General features: G+C 43.7%; 2 protein-coding genes across 2 annotated transcripts in view; one reads left to right on the plus strand and one right to left on the minus strand.

The window, feature by feature from the left end:
* The window catches only part of SNX30 (sorting nexin family member 30), a 50,475-nt gene extending 38,393 nt beyond the window's left edge, over positions 1–12,082 (plus strand). Inside the window, exons 7-9 of the mRNA XM_076362096.1 lie at positions 1,241–1,327; positions 4,783–4,935; positions 6,823–12,082. Of these exons, the coding sequence (XP_076218211.1) occupies positions 1,241–1,327; positions 4,783–4,935; positions 6,823–6,882 (300 nt within the window). The 3' untranslated portion in view covers positions 6,883–12,082. The remainder of the gene's footprint in view (positions 1–1,240; positions 1,328–4,782; positions 4,936–6,822) is intronic.
* Positions 12,083–12,748: 666 nt separating this feature from the next.
* On the minus strand, positions 12,749–19,712 carry SLC46A2 (solute carrier family 46 member 2). Its single transcript, XM_076361963.1, has 4 exons — positions 18,590–19,712; positions 16,891–16,974; positions 15,059–15,215; positions 12,749–13,555 (listed from the first exon to the last, which is right to left on the minus strand). Exons 1-4 carry the CDS (start codon positions 19,656–19,658, stop codon positions 13,498–13,500), a joined length of 1,368 nt encoding a protein of 455 aa, XP_076218078.1. The 5' UTR covers positions 19,659–19,712; the 3' UTR covers positions 12,749–13,497.
* Positions 19,713–20,687: the final 975 nt, after the last annotated feature.

Below are 20,687 nucleotides of genomic sequence, written 5' to 3' on the forward strand. Positions count from 1 at the left end.
ACCTTCCCTTGGCTTAAGAGGGAGCTGGGGGAAGATGATGATTAATAGATACAGGGTTTGTACGTCTTTAATTGGGAAACAGATCTTGGCTAGACTGGCTCTTAGAGCTCTGAGAACTACTTTTTTAAACAGGTATTTCTGTAGGCAGCAATGCACATGACTACTCCTGCTTTACTAGCCTTGTCTGAAACTGTTAAAATGACTAGTTACCTCCCTTTGTCCTAATGGGGTAATTCCTTCTGGGTGGCAGAAGGGAAGACTTGAAGCATAAACTGGCCAAGCTGGCTGCAAGAGAAGTTCAAATTTACAGATGCCTCAGCAGTGAGTGTTGGCTGACTTCCCTCTGAGTGTTTTTAGTAGTAACTTTGCATCAACTGAGTTATAAAAAATTACTAGTTGTTTCCTTGTGAAGACTGAAGAAGACTGTCTTGCAGACACAGAACCACTTATTTTTTAGTGGTATGTTCTTAAAAAGACTAATTTCTGTGGTTGTTTTTAAATTGTAAGACTGTAGTATAACCTTAGTGGAGATCTTGGCTTGTGGATGTAGTAGAAGAGAAGGGTGGCATCTTTTGCTCTCTGTTCTGAGAATACTCTGTCAATAAAATGTTTACTGCTTGTGAAACTCACTCGGGTAGTTCAGTGCTTTTCATGTAAATTGTGCTTTTTATAATTTTATTTTTTTTTAATTAAACCAACAACCAAACCCCCCAAACTGATCTAAAAGCAAAGTTTACTTTTGTTCTAACACGAGAATGTAACAGCTTGCTATAAAGGACTTTGAGGAGTCTTTGCAAGTGGAAAGGGAGATGTAATATCTTCTGTGGTGGCCATCCTGTCTCCTAGCCCATGCTGTTGTCTCTCTGCTGCTTGAGGATATCAACAGCTTTGCACTAGTCCTTGACAGCTTTGATGCTTTTGTTTATATCCTTTTCATGCTAATAATAGGTCAAATAATTAATTGAATTTACTTAGGGTTATATTCATGGTTACATGACAGCTTCTGTCTTGCATGCCTCCAGCTTGTCCAAAAGTTGAATTTTATCTGACCCTGCCAGCTGCTGGAGAGCAAGTGCTCTTTGTTTTTAAAAGCTACTCCCTAAATACCGTAAAATAGGACAAAGTGAGTTTGAAAGTCTTGACTTTGAACTGAATTAGCGCTTAAGCTGTATCACTTGCAGGCTGGGGAGGGAAAGAACAAGAGGATCCCTCTCACAGCTGTCTTTTCTCTTGCCCATAGAATGTGTTGAAGAAGAGAGACCAAGTTCAAGCGGAGTATGAAGCAAAACTGGAAGCAGTAGCCTTGAAAAAAGAAGACCGTCCAAAGGTTAGCACTTAAAACTACAAAAACGGCTTGCACTTACATTACTTCCTGAGAAGAATGGAGAAACAGAACTTGCTTTGTCTGGGTCTGGCAGCTTCTTTGCGGTATAAGCAATTTCTGGCAGAACAGAAGTTTGTTGTTGGCAAGCTGATGTGGAATAAAGACATAGGTATGAACAAATATAACCTGTCTAGCAAGTTCTGTACTACTGATCTCCCACGGTTCAGAGCAGGATGGCTCTGACCTGTGTACACTTGAACAACAGCCAGCAATCAGTTGGAGTGTCTAGTGACAGGGACTGAAGCAGTGGTAGAACAGTCCCTGGTGATTCAGCAGGATGTCAGCTAGCTGAGTTCAAGTCCTAGCCCTGGCACTGCTGAACTGTGTTGTAGGATACCTGTTTTGACTGTGGAAGACTCCATGTTTTGCCCCTTCTGCTAGGGAGGCCGTCCTGTGTGATGCTGAACAGACACAGCAGGTGTCACTGGGTGACAGGTTTTGGCTGGGCTTATCGCAGAACAAAGCTGTAAACTGGCGTGCTTATGCTGCCACCTGCTTTCTGCATGAAGCATTGTGCAAGAGCCCTGTCTTAAACCACTGCAGCTTTAACCAACAATGACAACAGGTTTTGTTCCCTTCCTCTGCTTGGGTGTTTTTGGTTCCCCTTCATCTTTGTGTTAATAACTAATGGATGACTTTCCAGTATTAGGACTACCGTACAATAATCTTACAGGAGGTTCACATAATGTCTTTAATCTAAGAAGCTGGAGGACAGAGCATAGAAATGCAAACTGGTATTTTTCTGGTCTTGTGTCTGTCATGGACTCTACAAATATTGGTGTCTTAGGTATCTTGTGGTGCTCTTGTATTTTGGTCTTTTGCCTGCCCCACTACTGGCTGGTGTGGTATGTACTCTTACTTCCTCAGTGTAGCTTTGTATAAGCAGGTATTCTAACAAGTTGTATGTAGGATAGAAGGAACTAAATCTAGCATATCCAGCAAGCCAACTGAGGTTTTTAGGCATTTGATGACTTATCAGTTTAAATTGACTCACTAAAATAGTGATGGGCCCTTCTAGAGTATATTGGAGTTTGAGCCAGTTGTCACTTCATTTTGGGGCTGGGTCTTTTTGAGCTATACAAATAGCTGAAAGCAGCCATCAGTAAGAAAGTAGCAACTTCCCCAAAAGTCCAATCTTCTTTCTTTTCAGTTCCTAGTTGCTAGCTAATACTTAGTAGCTCCATTGGTAAAAGCAGATAAAAGCATCAGCATTGATGTTTCAACATCCAAATTTGATGTTAGAACTATAACCTCTCTTCTCATTAACCTTGCACTAGATATAAAGTGCTTAAAAGCTGTTAATTAACCTAAAGCTTTGTTTTAGCTACTGAGTTGCAACTTCTGTTCTGGGAAGCTGCAGTTTTGGAAGGAAAGAGATTTACACTCCTGAACAGGAGCAGTGCATGTGCAGATGCTGCTTTCATGATGCCTATGGAGACTTAGCTGGAGTTCATTGCTGCTGTTCCTTAATTAGAGCATACGTGACCCATTTGCTGATCACTGGATTGTCCCTGTAGCTCTAAAGTCGTACAGCCTGACATGCAGGAGAACTGGCTGTGAGAAAGAACAGATTTCTTTTTTTATAGCTTCGTTGTGGTTTCAGATCCTGGCAGAAGAAGCAGGAAACTGGTGAGTGCTTAGAAACTAACTTAATTGGATTGGGAAATCTTATGTGGTTTTGCTTCCAGACTTTATGACTCTTTCTCTTGATAGCCTAGCCTTTCCTGTTAACATAGCAAAGTACTTATAAATATGATGCAAAGCATACTTGCCTTGAGGGGACTATCTTCTAAGCCTTCCAGCCACTAGGTTCGTAGGTCTTGTCTGAAGCCTACGAGAGAACTTAATGTCTGGAGTTGTAGCAGAGTGAATTCTGTAGCCAGAAGTATAGTGCTCCGAGAGGGTGGGGGAAGTGAGTAGCTACTGAACCCCCAAGCTACCTGTAGTGTAAATCCAGTCGTGTGAATAAAGGGGTACTCAAATCCTATGAGCATGAAGGAGGTGCTTCCTGTGTCTTGAACAGCTTTATCAGAGAACAGATGTAGGACCTTCTCTGGGTATTAGTCAGTGATCGACCCTAGTCCACATCCTGGAGAAGAACCAGAGTTGATACGTTTCTGTCTAAATCATGTACCTTGCCAAACTGCAAGGTAGTAGCACACCTCTAACTTCCTATATTGTTACCTATGAAAAGCTTTTTACGTAATCTGTTCATCCTCTTCCTTCCTTCATGTCCCTCAAAGAAAAAGGGAATTTTCTGAAAGCATCAAGTATGAGAGGAGCCACTACAAACTTCTGCAAACATTCTTCATTCTGCCTTCTGCCTTTGTGCAAGTCACAGCTTCCAGAGCCCAAGTTTACTTCTCACATGGGTGCTAGAGCTCAGGGGTTTCTTCTTCTGAGGTCATGGGCTTAGTCTCCACGTCCTTACAGGCTTTCCGTCTGTGTGAACCATGCAGCACAAGGAGAAGGGAGAGAAAGGCGTTCATGGCTTTCCTGCTTGAAGAACCGTTTGTAAATTCCTGTAGTTGCCTGGTGGTATACGTGATGTTAGTTAAAACATAAGCAAAGACCAACTTCTTTGGCCTAAAGTGCATCTACCTTGGGCTGGTGACTACTGTCATAATCCATTTTAATCTCTACCTAGGCTTGCAGTAGGCTGTCCTTCAGGATTTCTCCCATTGCTTATGTGTGATTACGTGTCCAGTGTTGAGCCCAAAGGTGCATGAGCCAATACACAGTGATGATCATCAGTGCTTTGCACTTACATTTTTTTCAGGCAGCCTGTAAGGTTAGAAGTGGAAGCTAGAAACAAAAGGCTTAAGTTAGAAACTAGAGGCTTAAGAATTTTATTCTGCAGTCATAGCTGATCACTGCTGTTTGTGTACTACAGTCAAGAGAGAACACTGAGGTCTCTTATCCAGCTCTTTGGACAAACCTAAATGTTTGTTGTTTAATACACGCTAGTGTAAATTGGGAAATGCCTAGTGCAACTGTAAATGGGAAGGAGGAGAGAAAACTTGCTCTGGAGCTGTAGTCAAGCTGCTCAGGTTGAGAACTAGGAACTGAGCCTAGGCACCCAGCACTTACACCACGTGGTTTTGCTCTCCATGTGCCTCTAGCAAGCTCTTCCTCAGTCTACCTCCATATCTGGCGTGGAAGTGGACAAGCACAACTGCCCACCACCTCAAACAGCAGAGAACAAGTTCAGCAATCCTGTCTCCTCACTAACACAGAATTTGGCCTTTTCTCCCTGCAGCCATAACTGAGTTTATTCAGGGTAACTACTGGACTGTTAACTTACCCTTTCCTCTGTAGCTTTGCTCAGTGAGGTTTGAGCTAATTCAGCAGTCTAGCACTCTCAGTGACAGTTTCAATCTTCATTTCTTTTGCTGCAGGTACCCACAGATGTTGAGAAGTGTCAAGACCGAGTAGAGTGTTTCAATGCTGACCTGAAAGCAGATATGGAGAGATGGCAGAACAACAAAAGACAAGACTTTAGGCAGCTACTCATGGGGATGGCAGATAAAAACATCCAGTACTACGAGAAGGTACGTGGCACTGCTGGAGCATTGGCAGGAATAACAGTAGTTCATTTTCCTCTGAGGTGGTGATAATTCTTCAGGAAATCTTCACGCTGCCTTGAAGAAAAGAATCTTGGAGTTCTAAATCAGTTCTCTAGTGCTGTGGAAGGTGCTCTTTGTCAGCAGCTTAGTGTAAACTATTGAGTTGCTGGTCATGCTCAAGTGATCTGCATGAGACTAGCAGTCTTTTGCAAGGCAGCCCTGTAACAGCATTTCATCCTGGGTGCTTGTCTGTCTTGCATTCTTGAACAAATCACTGAGCAGCAGTAGTGGCGAAGAAAAAAACCAAAATTGCATGTTCTAGTAATACTACCAGACTAGAAAATCTCTTGATTCTGCCTTTTATGAACCAAACTACATGCGTTAATGTACATCCATGGATCCATATATAGATTACACCTGGTATGCATAAACTATTCTAATCTCTGTCCCCTTGTGCATAGTTCTGTCCTTTGTATGCTAGTCCTGGAAATAGCTAGTCAGGTGCCTATGCCCTTTTTCAGTTGGTGCATGTGTACCTGAGATTCAGTGTCAGATTTCTCTTTTTTTGGGGGGTTTGGGTTTATTTTTTAAGTGAAAGGGCCTTGACATCCAACTGCATATGCTACCAATCTAGTTTTCCTTCATGGTAGAACAGTGCTGTGCAATGCAGTGGTTGATACATTAAACAATACTAGGCTTATGCATGGTGACATACTTCATCTTCTTGTCTATTGCTTTTTTCCACATCTACTTTACAAACTTCTTCCTGTGGTAGGTTACCTCTCCATGTAATATTAGTATGTACTTCCTTTGCCCCTTCCAATGTCTGTCTTGTCAGTAATTCATAACTAGTCACAAAGAACTTCCTTCACCCTGGTCTCTTCTCTCTTCTGAGACTGCTGTGGAAGGGGGTGTATTAAAGACTCCACTGAACATCTGGCAGTGCCTCTGCAATTGACAGTTAAATCTGTACACCTTAGTTTTGCTCTTGGCTGCAGTAAGGAAGCTTTTTGGTAGGAAAGCGTCTAATCACTTCGGGATACACAACTAGAAATACTCTATTCACCTGCAGTACAATCAGCAAGATTAGAAGGAAGATGCTTGACAACAGTAACTTGTGGATATAAGAGCTGGTGATGAGTTTGCCCATTCCCAGTGTTTAATAATATATATTCCATGGTCTGTATTTGTTCAGTTTGACTTCTGGGCTGTACACAGTTGAAAGACAGTAATGATACACAGCACAAGGACTGGAGTAAGTATATGTGTCTGGGGAAATGACTCCAAAGCCTGGAGTGACTTTATAATAACCAGAAGCTAGACGCCACTTTCATTTTACTATACCAGGCACTACCAGTTCATCATGCAGTGGAGGTCCAAGTCCCAGAGGTGTACCAGAGTATACTGTGTCTCTGAACTACCTTCCCTAAATGCATGGGGTTTTCAAATAAGTTTGCTGGAGGTAGCCTATAATAGCCACCATTGGGTCCAAATCAGCCCTCTCCCACAGTCACACCACAAAGATGTGAATTTCTACTAGAAACAGTTTGTCTGCCTAGCTGAAAGCTGTGGTGTTCTTCACTTTAGAAGAATCTAGCTTGATATTTGGAAATCCAGGGTATTCTGATGATTTTTAATGGCTTGGGCCAGCTGATGACTTTGGAAAGCTTTAATTTGTTTTCTTTGTTTGGAGATTGCAGCTATTCTTTCTGAACACTTTCTTGCTGTTTGAGATTCCCCCTTCTGTAATAATCTACAGAGACCCGGCTAGCCTTTCTTGAACATACATTCTGTTGGTCTGGAAGTGTTGGTCAAAAGTTACAAGAACTGATGTACAATCCATTTTTTAAATCTTTTTATTTCTTTCTTCAGTGCCTTACGGCGTGGGAATCAATTATACCACTATTGCAAGACAAGCCAGAGACCAAATAAGAAGTACCTTCATGGACAGTCTAGCACTTCTGTGCTCAGAACCACTAGACATACTGGAACTGTATGACGGACTCCTTTTGTCAAGTTAACTGAAATGCCAGCTGCACTTAGGCTGGAACAGACGCTCTGAAAATTATTTGAATTTTTTTCCTCACTTTCTGTGTTTAAACTGGGGTATGTTTCATCTTTTTGAGTTATCTTGAATGGTTCCTTCTTTATCCTATGGAGTAATTGGGGGTTCATAGTGAAAGTGCATGGGGATCTTGATAAAACTTACCTCTCTAGTCTGGAAGGAACTGATGAGTGGAACACTAAAAAGATGAAAATGAAACTCTACTGCAAGGTGCCAAATGACATCTTTATTACCATTCTGTTTTGTTTGCTAAAAAAAGAAGATAATTGTTCCTATGATACAGTACTCCCTAACCAATCCTTATCCCTTTTTTTGGATGGACAGGGGAAGGCTGGAAATGAGTATCTTCTGTTTTGCTACCACCCATATGCTCCCTCTGGATAAAATGGTTTCTGGAGACTTCTCTGTGTGGGAGTGGGGCTGGTCCTAGACAGAACATACCAACACCACCTGCAGATAGCCTGTGATGCAAGCATGAACTGTGGTTTTTGTGAGTGTGGCATGCTGTTGGTTCATACTGAGTATCTTTGTTTACCTTGGTGATTATGAAGTAATGTCAGTTGGCTGAAGTGTACTTGTGACTGACTTGGGGATCAAAATCAGCCTAGCTGCGGGAGCGAGTTGGACAGCGGCCTTTCAAGGTGTATGGGAATGGTGGAAGCAAGTGTGAGTCTTTAGTGTATTTTTTCTAAAGCTAGCTCTGGAAGTTGTGTGGTAGAATTCTCTTGGTCCATGCTTTAAACGTTTTTTTTCTGAACTAGAGCCACTTTGGGCTTGGTCACTTAAGGTGCCTGCTGTAGTAAAGGCAGAGCTCTGCTTTCTCTCCCCATGTTTTTTTGCAGCAGCCAAAAGCCAAAAAGTGTCAAATACTTGCTTACACCAAGCATCATTGTGTGTGAAACTTGCCTTAAACAGGTCGGTGGGGGTAGATGGGTACCCTGTTAGGTACACATGGTTTTCATATCTGTCTCTACTGAACCACACGGCAAGTCTTTTAAGACTACTTTTGGTACAGATCTATTTTCTTAGCAGTTTTTATTGGCCTTTAGAAATGTAACTGCTTCTGCAAGTCCCTCTTCTTCCCTTTCTCTTGCAGTCCAACCTCAAGTAAATGCCTGCTTGGTGTTGATGGCCTTAGGAATGCTGCCGTGATTCCCAGGGTCCCAGAGTCTTGGTTTAACAGCATGCAGATAAATCCTTTTTAACCATCCGAAGTGGTGGGGTTTGGGGCTAATATCAGTTTAATATTGGGAGTTGGGGGAATAAATAATTCTGAGCGCTTACTGCTAAGCTCAAGTGGTTACTTGATCTCTGGCAACAGTCTTGTGAAGAATCTGAGCAGTAACTGAGTATGTGCAACTTCTGTATTCTCCTGTGATAGCCTACCAGGTACGAGTCTGGTTTGGACTTTATCCCTTCACAAACACCAAGTATACCTGAAGCCTCCCTACTCAGCTTGGTGGCTTTATAGCAACTGTCAAGATGTGTTATTGCAGCAATGTGGTAGCTGTCAGGCTAATGAGATGATGCTCTCTGGTGCAAAAGTCAAGTTTAAGACACTTTAAGAGATCTTCCTTTTTGACTCAGCCTCCATTGACAGCTCTGTGGTACTAAACTATCTATGCGTTTTGGTTTAAGCTCGCAGTTTATCAATATACACTTATTAGGTGTAAACGAGAACTCTGCTTTAAGTTGCTGTTAGGTCCAGAATGACAAACTATTCTTGTGCAAGGGAAGTGCTTAAGGGGATCATCTTGAAGCAGTAACCAAGTGTTTTTCTCAGTCTTTCGCTTGTAAGATAAGCACTTGCATAACATTTAACAGTCTGACCTTCAGGGTTACAGTCTTCCCTATTTCCCACAAACGGAGATCAACACGCTTTTTTGAGCTGGTTCCTGTGTGGGAAGTGGAATTTTGTAGTTGGCTCTGCAACATCACTGGGAGTCAAGCAAAATGTAATTTGAACTAATACTTGGACAGTCTTCCCTTCACCTTATCAAAAAAACAGTGCAAGATGAGTAGAAAGGATGGTTGTTTTTTTCCTACAGGTGAGTAGGTTTTGTCTGATGCCTTACAACACTGCAGTCCTGTTCCCTCTTAGTTTTATGTCAAACTGAAGTGGGTGTGGTTCTGGGAAATTTAGCAATTGACATCACAGCTGTTCATGAGAAGCATAATGGACAGTGGGGAGTACCAAGTGAAGTTCAAATCAACATGTAGCTGTTGAGACTGGAGCTGTTGAAGATCAGCTTAAATTTTCTTTAATCTGATGCCACTGATTCTGCAGCATAGTTTTTAAACTAGTCCTCAACCAAAGCATGTTTTGATTTCAGATAAATCCCTTTATGGCTAAGCTGTTGAAAGGCAGGCATGCTTTGCACTTCTCTGTTGGAGTGTGTGGCTTTGTGGCACCTGCAAGTTGATTTGGAGGAGAGGTTGGAACATGCACCTCAGGCTGTGGCCACTGATAGGATTTCTTATATGATCTGGAAAACCAAAACTTCTTAAGCACCTATAAGGGAAGTAAGACTTAACATTCAAAAGAGGAGTCCTCTGCAAGAATTGCTGCAGTGTAAGAAGGGTGTGTAGTGGTGGGTCTCTCAGCTCCTATGGGCTATGGAGGAGTCTGTTTTTATAAAGAGCTGTTGTAAATCACTAGGGGATTTTAGTGATTACAGGATTGTAACTGTGGGAGAGGCTGTAAGGTTTGGGGAGTGCCCAATGGGAGAACTACAAAATAGCAGGAAACTCCTGTGAGGTGTAAAGTGACACTTACAAAGAGTGCACTTACTTAACTGCTGTTAGTGGGAGGTTGTGATCTGAACTGTTAAAGGACTACAGGGTAACGAGTCTCTTCTTTGGATGGCCCAAACCTTAAGTGTGAAAAGTGAAAGGTGTTGGTAAAGGGAAGCAGGAGTAGTGCGGGAGCTTCATCTTTGAGTAACTTCTTGAGTGTTCAGTCACTTAAGGTCACCCTCTGCACATGCACTAAAATGATGTCAAAAGTAGTTGCACCCTTTCTATAAGCCTGTGTAACATGTGGGTCCTTCAACAGTCCTTAAATTAGCCCAGTTTTCCTTGTAATCCATAGCCAGACCAAGTTCCCTCTCAGAGGATGCATAATTCACTGCTGTCCTGGTTACTTCTGTGTAATTTCTGGGATGTTTGTTTCTTCTCTTAACTGGCACCAGCACAATAAAGCAAGCACTGAGATCTTGTTTTCATGCTCAGTAATGAAGCGTGCATTGTTCATATGTATCCTTACCAGGTTCTGACTCTTGCAATAAACATAGGTGTTGAAACATCATGGCTTTTTCAGGTATCCATTGAAAAATGAAAAGGTAATAGGTGTAGCCCTGAAGACACGAACCCTTCTCATGTGAGTTGTATCAAAGAATAAATTATGGATTCTTCACTGAAGTCTGCTTGGATTTTTGTCACACTGACACTTGTGCTAAGGATAGGGTAGTAGGATAAGTGGTAGAAAGAAACATCTGCAAAGCATGAGTGGCAGAGATGGTCCTGCGGAGGTACTGTGAGGTAGTCTTGCAGCAGTGGCTCTGCATAGCCTGTTCATGATGCACATTGCTTCAGGTGTTGGACCTGCAGATGCCAAGGTACAGAAGAATTCCCTCCCAGCCCACCAGAGACTGTTCAGTGTTTTAACAGGAGCCATGCTTCTGTTAAAACTTGCACGATTTAACTGAGTGTGATTAATGTTGCAGACTGTTTAAAATCCTGGTGCTGATAACCACTGAGCAAAATTGCATAGACTAAACTAGCTCATTAGATGTTCAGCATTCTTAAATTCTGAAGGTAGAGCAGTCTTTCCCTTGATATATTAACTTTTACTACAACAACCAATAGATAGGGAAAATGGGGTGGTCTTTTAAGTTAGGGAGCTTGCAACTACTTGCCAGGTTTTGGGGTTTTTTTTGTAAAGTAAAACGGGGGATCACAGGAATAAACTTGCCTTCTGTCAGTGTGACTGTTGCATTTTAAACTTTTTGGGAGTGCTGTTTAACCAATTTTATGGAATAAAATGGCAATGCTTAATTCTATGCTTCGCACTTTGGCGTCTTGCTGGGGTATCCGACTTGTACAAGTACGCAGTAATGAACTGGGCTAGTTTTAAGGTTGCACGGCTAAGGCACAGTGTGCAGAAAATAATGCACTTTCCAAAAAGGCGTAAGTAGATCACCCTTAAGTAAGTGGCATGCTAAAAAGTTAAAGGCTAGTCACTGTTCTAGACTGCTTTGAAGGCCTCGGTACTCTATGCTTTGAAGCTAAACCATTTCCTTAACTCTGCTGCTGGGATACGTATCCATACCTTCAGATCAAGCAGCAGGGTTGGGGCCAGTGCCACATTCCCACTGCACAGGGAGGCAGATTGCAGAGGGACAGTCTTACAATACCAAGCAGCCAAAGGGCTTTTGTCTTTAGTATTTGAAAATAAAGCAGCACCGTCCTTGTTCTCTTTTCTTCTGTGCCTGCATCCCTCTGTCCCTCCTTAAGGTTTGGAGAGTTGGGCCATGCAGGTGAAGGCAAGCTGGCTGTGAGCGGAGGAGGATCTCATCCCCCTCCTTGTGGAAGGTGTCAGCACTGGGGACAAAAACGGTGCTGGCTCACTGCCCAGACTCTTCCTCTTTCATCCTGTGTAAACCCACTCACCGAACCAGAGTCGCTGTTCATACCATTAAAAACCAAAATGAAAGCCGTGAATAGACTTGTCTCTGTGTGAATTAGTTAGTAAACGATGTAAAAATGGGAAGGTGTGTTTTGTTTCCTGCACTCGACCAAATCTGGCAACTGTGCACTTGTTCAGACTTGCAGGCTATGAGATGTTGTCTTGCCTTCTGGTGCTGGCATGTTTCTATACTCTTTCATATATCTCTGTATAAATATACTTTGTGCATTGTTTACTATGGAACTAGTATTGATGGAGAAAAACACTTTGAGGTAAAACTGTTTGTAATTCTCTATTAGTGTGTACATTTTTTTAAAATGCACCGTTTGTTTACCTCAATTAATTTAATGGAATGGACCAATAAATGTATTAAAAGATGACTCCTTTACCTAGAATATAAAGTTTCATTTTTTGCAATCTTTGCCATTGAAACGCTGTGTGCACTTACTTTGCTGGGCAGCTCACTATCTTACTGCAGAAATACTCTTCCCTTAAAAACTTGTTCCGCTGCTGATTTAACTAAAAGTCCTATGTCTGTTGCTGTAGTACATCTGGTATTACTTGAAAGTGAAGCCTGGAGCTGAGGAACATTGCAAGAGTGTGTACGTGGGTGGAACAGGAGTGGCAGCAACTTCCTCAGAATAAGGGGTTGCATAGTGAGTAATCAACCGCTTGCTGCATCCCTGGCTCGAACTGAAGCTGCCCGATTTGCCTCCAGATTATTTCAGTTACTGAAGGGCTTTTAACTTGCCTTTACTTAGTCCAGGAGTTTGGAAGCCACTTAATCCTTGTTAATTCAATTAGCATGTGAGTAGACACCTAATTTAAGCCCTGATCCCTCTGGGGCATGCCAGTCTTTTGAATCGTGTTTGGATTTAGCTGACAACATTTCATGCCAATTGCTATATTGTACGAGGTTCCTTTCTGTAGGGGTTTCAACCCAGCTTAAAGCTGGAGTAACAAGGTGACTACTACCTGGCATCAGTGTCCCTCCATAAAGCTTGTAGGAGTAGCGTGCTTCACTTACCTGTTCTCTTAACCTGTTACAAGAGTAGTACATCCTGGTAGTGTGAGTTGAAATGCCGGTATCGGCTCTTGAGTCCTAGGTGTCCTCTCATGACCTCTGTTAAAGCACTGTCTGAGGACAGCGGGACAATCTCCCGGAAGTCAGGAGCATGAACATCTGTTCAGGAGTATTTTATTGTAGGGATTACTAAAAGTGTCTTAATCTTACATTTTTTTTATGGTGGTATTTCTGTATTTAGTGGTCTTCTACATAACGTTGATCAGGTGGGCTGACACATCTTCTGTAGCACTCAGAGCAGCAGCACGTGGCTTGCAGGACCCCCTCCTACATCAGCCAAAGTTACAGAACTGCCCTGAGGTTTCTGAATGAACAGACAAGAAGGAACTAATGGAAAACTGATCCTCTGCTTTTCCCTTCCACATTGAATGATGTGTCTAGAAATGCCCTTTTCATTCCCACCCTGTTCTTGTCACTCTGCACTACTGCTAATCAGCCTAGCAGGAAAGCAAAATGCTCTGAAGACTGCTGGTGTGCAATAGCCAACGCGCATACTCTGCAAGACGATGCACTGCAGCAGTAACAAGGCAAACGTCTGTCCTGGGTGAGCTCAGCACCTGAGAGGCTGTGGCATCCTGTGAAGTGGAAACATAAATGAAATGCTTCCTGTAATGATGATAACTGGGGGGACTAATGCTTGGCAAACCTTCCACTTCGGTAGCTCAGAGAGTTGATAAAGACCAAAAGATGCTTTAGCTGGTACAGTCTCTGTCACTTGGTCAGAATCTGAAGGGAGCCAGTGGTTGAACGTTGTTTGATTGCCACAATGCTGTAAAGAGCAATAAAAACGCAGGTTACAAGAGAGCTAGCAAGCTACTTTCTCAAACTACAGTTTGCTTGTTCCCCATCAATTCTTTAGCTTAAACTGTGTTGGGGTGTCTGGAGCTGGCTGAGTGCTCATGTGATTCCTCGCGAGGATCTGCCAGCCTCTCTGTAAGTTACTCTTGTGTACAAGCAATGACATCGGCACCATTTGTCATCTTTCAGACTTTTAAGTCCTAATAACCCGTGTTTGTGCTGATAATGGTGCTAACTTCTATTTGGAGAGCATGTTAAAAAGCAGTTGAGTAGCTAGCAGTGACTCACTGTTAAACAGCAGGGTTGTGCATAAGAAACGAGTCATTCTTGTGTCTGGAAAATACGAGGAGGAAAGCAGAGCCAGGGTAATGATGAGTATGAAGTAGCCTTCCCCACACTCATAGTCCTGCTGACACCAGGTGTCAAATGTATTCACAAGCCCAGAAAGCCTTTGGTGCGCTGGACGAGGCAGAGCTGATGGTCTAAGAGCTTTCCTTAGTGTTGCTTTTTCTTTTCTTCCTATCTAAGTGATAACACTGAAGTCGGTATACATAGTGCCTTTAGACTTTCTAGGTTGTTTTTTGTTTTTTTTTTTTAAATTAGAGAAAACTTGGCAAGAATTTTGCCTGGGATCAGACATTAGCCTATCCAGTACCTGCCTTATATCTGAATGAAAATATTGTTGCATGGATTAAATACCAACATTATCACAATTCACTTTAACTGCATAGTGGAAGCGTCTTGCTGTTTCTAGTAATGCAACGAGCTGGAGAGTCTTAGGGAGGGGATGATGGGCAAGTTGAGATTTGGAGGGAGATCCTTCAAAAATTCTGGAAGAGTAGATGGAGATGCTGTTTCAGCTTTCTCTCTTCAAATTAAGCTTGTTTTCTGCTTAGAACCTGTTTTTGAAATTGTACCTCTCAGTTGCTCTGTAGCTGTACAGTTGGGCAAATTCACTGGATCAGAAAAGTAACCATTTCCTTCACTATGTGGTAATGGTTTCTCTTTGAAAGGAACACCTGGGGGAGACTCGGGTTATTCTTTTCTATCACAATGAGTAAGTAACCTGCAATAGATTTTTTAAAAAATGTTTTACTTTGTGTAGGATTATTCCCTCATTCTACTTGCTTGATATTGCAAAAATAGTAGTACTACATTTGTGTGAAGGCTTTGTCCCCTGGGATTATCAGCTCTTAAACTCTGCCAAATATTCCTCCTACAGCAATTCACATTACATTAAACAAAAAGAAGATTAAAAACATTGGCTAGATCACTTGCAAGTTTCATTCTTTGAATCTCCTTGATATTTCTCAACTCATTTCTGCAAGATTTTTCTTTCTCTTTTTCCAATCTTTTTTTTTAAATTCAAAAAAATTTTTCTTTTTCCTGTATTACACACTTTAGACCTAAAATTAGGAAGCATGGAGAGAATATACAGCATGTCCTTTTGGACAAACCCCTTCCTATTCCTTACCTTAAAGGGAGGAGACTCAGGCAGCCAACTAGAAAAGACAAAATGAAACAGAAGCTGCTGTACCAGTTCAGTGTGTTTTGATAGATCTTGTTGTAGACTGTAGATGTCACTACTCCCGTGGTGACTAAAGACAACTGCAGCAGGACAAACACCTTACCTGTAAAACAAGAACATAGTTTGTTACCAGGGAGAAAAAACCAGCTCTGGTACCTCCCTGCCGAATCCAGGATCACCACTGCATGGAAGAGCAATGTGGTCATTGCTTCACAAGTGCCAGATGGCATGAGCCTTGTATCTGCTGCTGTTCTGGACCAGAATTAAATGACTTTTCCTTCTTTTAGGCATAGGACAAAAGATCCAACTAGAAAACCATCTGCTTAAGCAGTCTAGATGTAGAGGTAGCTGCTTGGAAGAGCAGCAATAAACTGGGCAGTAAGTGCTCCTTTCCATAGGATGTAGAAAAGTAGTCTTGGGCTAACATCTTCAGGACAGGAGAGATTTTAGTTGCGGTCTGCTTCTGCCCTAGGCCAGAAGAGTGGTCCACTGGATTAAAATGATAATAATGCCTGAAATGGGGACGTGCATGTGATTTGTATGATGTTTAGGGAGGAGGAAAGGCAGAAGCTGAATCCTAGTTGAAACAGCTTTTTTGCTGAAGTGCACCCTTTTGTTTCTGCTGTGGTAAATGCGGGAAGGGGAAGTAACCCAGCCCTGCCGGGATGTGCAGACTGGGAGCAAGGTCAGGGCTGTTCACTGAACCTGCTGCCCTGGCAGCTTCTCCAGCTGCACAGCACCAGCTGCCACCAGCTAAGGAGACAACACTGCTACCAGGAGGCAAGGGCTGCTCTGCTGCACGGTCCTGCTCGAGAGCTGGTCTGCCACTGTAATCAGATGCAGCCTGCATGGCTCATGGTGCAGGTTAAAAACAACATTATGATTAATAATAATGATTAATTTGGGGTGTGAGCTGCACTATTTGTGGCAGGTAGGTGAGTTTGCTATGAAGCGCGTTGAGGAGCACAAGCAGCAGGAATGAACTGGTGACAGAGCAGTGTTGTGTTCATGTGGCAGAAGGGGAAAGGATGCAGAGGATGGCTGTGGGAACATGTTCGGAGGAGGCATGAGCAGTCATGGGCCCGAGGTGCTGTTTGAATGCATGGCCAGTCCTGTCTATTGTGTCTAAATCCTGCTTATTGGGGTAAAACTGGTAGCCTTCAATATGGTGTTGTAAAATACATATATTTTACTATTTTCTAATACATTTTTTACTAGAGAAGAATTTCCACTCCTGTTTACCAAAAAGGGCCAATTTTTATGCAAAGGTTATCCTTTGTTAGTTAAATCACGGTCTGACAAGAACAAATAGCCAGGTAACACTTGGAGACATATTTAGAGAGCATAACTGAAAAAAGCTGAAAGAAATCCATCCTTCCCAAAACAGGAAGTAAAAGAAGCCAAGTATAAATGGTGTGAGTACCACAGTGCTTCAACCCAACGTCTTGCTTCTCTTCGTTTTCCCTGGAGCGCTGTGTTTTTGAGCAGCACCTCAGATATTTTCCCTGCCTTTAAGCTTCACACTGATAGTAATCTCTTGAAGCACATGCTGAAAATTTTGTGGATCAATGATGACACAACCGAGGATGAGAAGTTTGGATGTGACAATCTTGTCCAGCAAGTTTCTCTGCTCCTCCCTTCCCATTTGTGGTACCAACTGTTCTGGTTTTATTACGCAAAGCACAGATTGCAGCAATAACTTACCTTTCTCTTTGTACCTGAGGCTGGATGGAGGGATTTGAGGGTTTTTTGATCAGTAAGGTAACCAAAGTACTTACCATAGGACGATCCTTCGACATGTTTGGATAACATGGACCTGATGGTTGGTAAGGGAATGAGGGCAAAGAGCATCACTGCCCGTGCTGCAATGCAATGAATATGTCATTACCATCAGTACCTGCTCCTTGTCTCCCAACACAACAACCACTGCTTTTGAAGACTACGTGCCTCTGGCTTGGGCAGGGCCTTTGCTTCTTTGTCTTGTCCCTTGAGTACCAGAAAGAAGTACAAATCTTTGGTAGGAGTGTAGGTCCTCACTTCAGCCAAGTGATTGTGGATAAGCCACCTATTGCTCCCACTAGCAGAGGTATTTCACCCAAACCAGCTCCGGTCTCAGCCTGAAATCCCAGTGTAGATGGAGTGTAGCACTGTCCTTTGAGATAGTGAGACCGATGATTTGAGTCTAACCAGCAGAGAGAGCACCCCATGCTACATGGCCTTGACAGGAACAGTAACTTTATAACACTATAGCTCTTTTCTATCTTGGTGCTTCTGACTTGCAGTATTTTAGGCTTTCTCTAGTGTGGAAACTTTTAAAGAGCTGGAATTATCTTCTTGTCAGCAGAACCAACAGAACCAACCTCAGTGAATACTTGGTCCATGTCTAGTGTACCGAGGTGTTCCTGCAATGCAGGGAATAAGCATCCTGCACGCTGTATAGCAGCATGCATTCATGATGGACTTAATATTAAACAAGCATATTTTTATTTTAATTTTTTATCTTTTGTTCCCCAGCCTGATTGCCTAAACAAACAAAATCTCTTAAAAATTTCATTCAATGTTTGGCTTAGTACACAAATATGATATCCTACCATCTTTCCCTCTAGAATAACTTTGTTTGATTTTCAATTTCTCATTCCCTGTAGGGGCAGACAGAAAAATCTCTTCAGGCCATTTCTTTTAGATCTTTTTCTCTCTTTCAGAAGCAAAACCTCAAAGCCATGCAACACATAATACTCTGTCAGATACGAATCATCCATCTCACTCCTACAACGGATGCAGTTCTTGGGTTTTGTTTTCTGTGTTTCTGCAGAGGCTACCTCCCAACAATAAACTTGCCTTTCCTTCGTCGTGGGATGCTGCCCTATCTATTGTTACCTGCCCCTTGGTCATTTATACACAGTGTAAGATTTGTACACTACATTCTCATGCTATTTTAGTTGCTAAAGCAGCTCCAATGTTTCACTATTAAGTTTCCCATCAGCCATAAATGCCTTAATGTAACAAAAATAAATCACGTCTTAAGATGTTCGCTTAATAGGAAACCTTTGCCAATTTGTTTCTGTTGTAGCCTGAAGTACAAGAAGGCAGTGCTTCCCATTAATTTAGTGGTGTGGTTCGACTAGTACAGGTAGCCAGCAACAATTCCCACTCCCCTGTGGTGTGAGCATTGTTCCCTTGCTCAGATCTGGGCTATGACCAAGTGACAAATTACAAGTCAACCTGCCTTAAACTAAGCCTTGGCAGGAGCGTATGCCTTCTCTGGATATTGTAGGGTGCAATAAGGAGTACAAAGCGAGATGTGGGGAGAGGGGAATGATAATGAAGCCCTCTTGGGAAACACTCGTGTGATGGTCTGCTGAGCTCCCTGCTCTGAAACTCGTGGTGAAGCAGAGCAAAAGCCCTTCTCCTGATGCTGAAACACCCCAGCCCCTTTCTCAGGGTGTACTCACTCGCATGAGCGGCTGTTCGACTCACCAATGTAGAACAGGAACGTCCACCGTACAAAGGCCATGATGAGGATGCCAGCGCTGAAGGATGCCACTCCGATCATGATCATGGTAATGTCCCTCAGGTATTTGGAGAACACAAATACCCCCAGGAAGCTGGTGATGAAGATCACGTACCCAGCAGCATTGCCGTGGCCGATCTCCACGGCATTCCAACTTAAAGGTTCCCTGAGCAAGAAGAGTGGGAGTACGTTCATTGCACCAACCACGGCAAGGTCATAGAGGATTGCTGCCACAAACAGCATGATGATCATGAGTTTCGAGGGGGATACTGGCGTGGAGCTGCTGCTCTCCGAAGGTTGGGAACTCCCTGCTGCTGCTGCTTCTTTGTGGGCTGGTAGCTGGCTGCCCACTTCCTCTGCACTCTTGGCTTTGGCTGGGCAGGTAGCTTCTGGCTTGGGGACTGTCAGGACAAAAATGCTGTAGAGGAGGCAGAAAGCATAGCAAGCAATGCTGCAGCCCACCAGCACAGTGCCCTCTCGATAGCGGTCACTGAAGCCAACAAAGAGGTAGCCAGATACCATGCTTCCCAGAAAGCCAGCGAGGCCATACACCAGCTCAATAATGATAAGCCGCAGAGACCTCCTGCTCTCGGAGGAGCCCAGGGATCCCAGAGCCATGACGCCTGCCCAGAGTGTGGTGAAACCTCCCGTCAGCCCATTGAAGGCAGCAGCCCCATACATCACCTCGATTGGCCAGCCCAGCAGGATCAGGAGGAGCAGGAGAGTTTTGGAGCCCAAGTAGCCAAGGAGAGGGAAGCAGATGGGGATCTTCCGATGCACCCTGTCCCCCAGCTTGGACAAGCCATAGGCTGACACCAGCGGGCTCAGGCCCAGGACTAGGTTGTAGATGATATAAAAATTAGAGACAGCCTTCTGCTGAGCGTCTTCCAGTGCATGGAAGGGAGCGGTGGCATTGGTCTGATTGTAGTAGTTCTTCACCACCAGCAGCAGCGCTGTGTCGTAGAAGGCGCTGGCCACTTGGGAACCGGCGACCACCGGCTCAATCCACGTCCTAATCGCTGTCACCCCCACCATGCTACTGGCAACCACCTCTTCTTGGGGAGAGCTGTTTTCAGGGAGACGCGCTGGAGGAAACGGCTCTTCAGAAGCTCTACTCCGGAGGCATGCTTGGAGAGGAGCAGAGGAGGAAAAAACAAAAGGTCCGCTGGGCTGCACAGAGTCAGAGAGTTGTGCAAGAGATGATCTGGCTGGGAGGATATTTTCACCTCGCCTTGCTACGTATATGCATGCACACACATCCCTGCACTGCTCTGATCTCCAGCTCACGCACGAGAGGCTTTTGTACAGCTGGAGAACGCCCTGCACTTGCTGACTGCTGCTGCTTCTCTTCCTGGTGTAGTTTCAACAGAGGTCAGATGACCCAGGGGAATTTCTCTCTCCCAGTTTAGGTAGTGAAAATGCCCATATCAAGTAATTGCTGCAATTTAGGTGGTGGTTTGTTTTTTGTTTGGTTTGGTTTTGGTTTTTTCCCCCCCTTTTGGCATCCTTCATGTGTCAGAGGACTCTCAGGGTGGCTTCGGGGGCAGGGGATGGCTGTGTGCTTTTTTGTCAGGTAATTTGTGAATTCCCCTTACTGCCAGCTATTTTCCTTTCTTCTACACAAATATGTTGTTGGCTCTTTTGCTTTTATTCCCGTCTGCCCTGTTGCTGCATCGTGCCCCTTATGTCACTGTTGTTTCAATAACGCAGTCAGGAAATTACACCAAAAAGAAATTAAAAGGGAAAAAGCCTATTTTTGGCAACCTGCCTCCCACGGCTGCCACTCTGCCTGCTGCGTCCTTTGGCTTTACAACGTGGGAATTTCCAAGAGGAGGAGGAAAGTCCCAATTTATCCAAAAGCATTGGCAACTGCTGCGCCCCAGTAATCAGCCAGCTGAGCTGGCTGGGCTGGGTGAGAGCCCACCTCCGGGGAAGTGTTCTCCAGTCCCAGCTCCTCAGGGTGGTGGCCGTGCCTCTCTGCAGGCGCTGATGCCACGCGCAGCTTTGCAGCTTGAAGTCAGCCTCCCATTTTGCTGCTGCCCAAGGGGGTCAAGCGAAGCGACC

Source organism: Aptenodytes patagonicus, chromosome Z (genome assembly GCF_965638725.1).
Source record: "Aptenodytes patagonicus chromosome Z, bAptPat1.pri.cur, whole genome shotgun sequence".
NCBI classification, from domain to species: Eukaryota; Metazoa; Chordata; class Aves; order Sphenisciformes; family Spheniscidae; genus Aptenodytes; species Aptenodytes patagonicus.

Coding starts and splice junctions, on each gene's coding strand:
- SLC46A2 (XM_076361963.1), bottom strand. CDS start 19,658: ATGGTGGGGGTGACAGCGATTAGGACGTGGATTGAGCCGGTGGTCGCC. Junction 15,216..16,890: donor TGTCGAAGGATCGTCCTATG/GTAAGTACTTTG, acceptor CTTGTTTTACAG/GTAAGGTGTTTGTCCTGCTG. Junction 13,556..15,058: donor CTGAGTCTCCTCCCTTTAAG/GTAAGGAATAGG, acceptor TGCTCTTTACAG/CATTGTGGCAATCAAACAAC.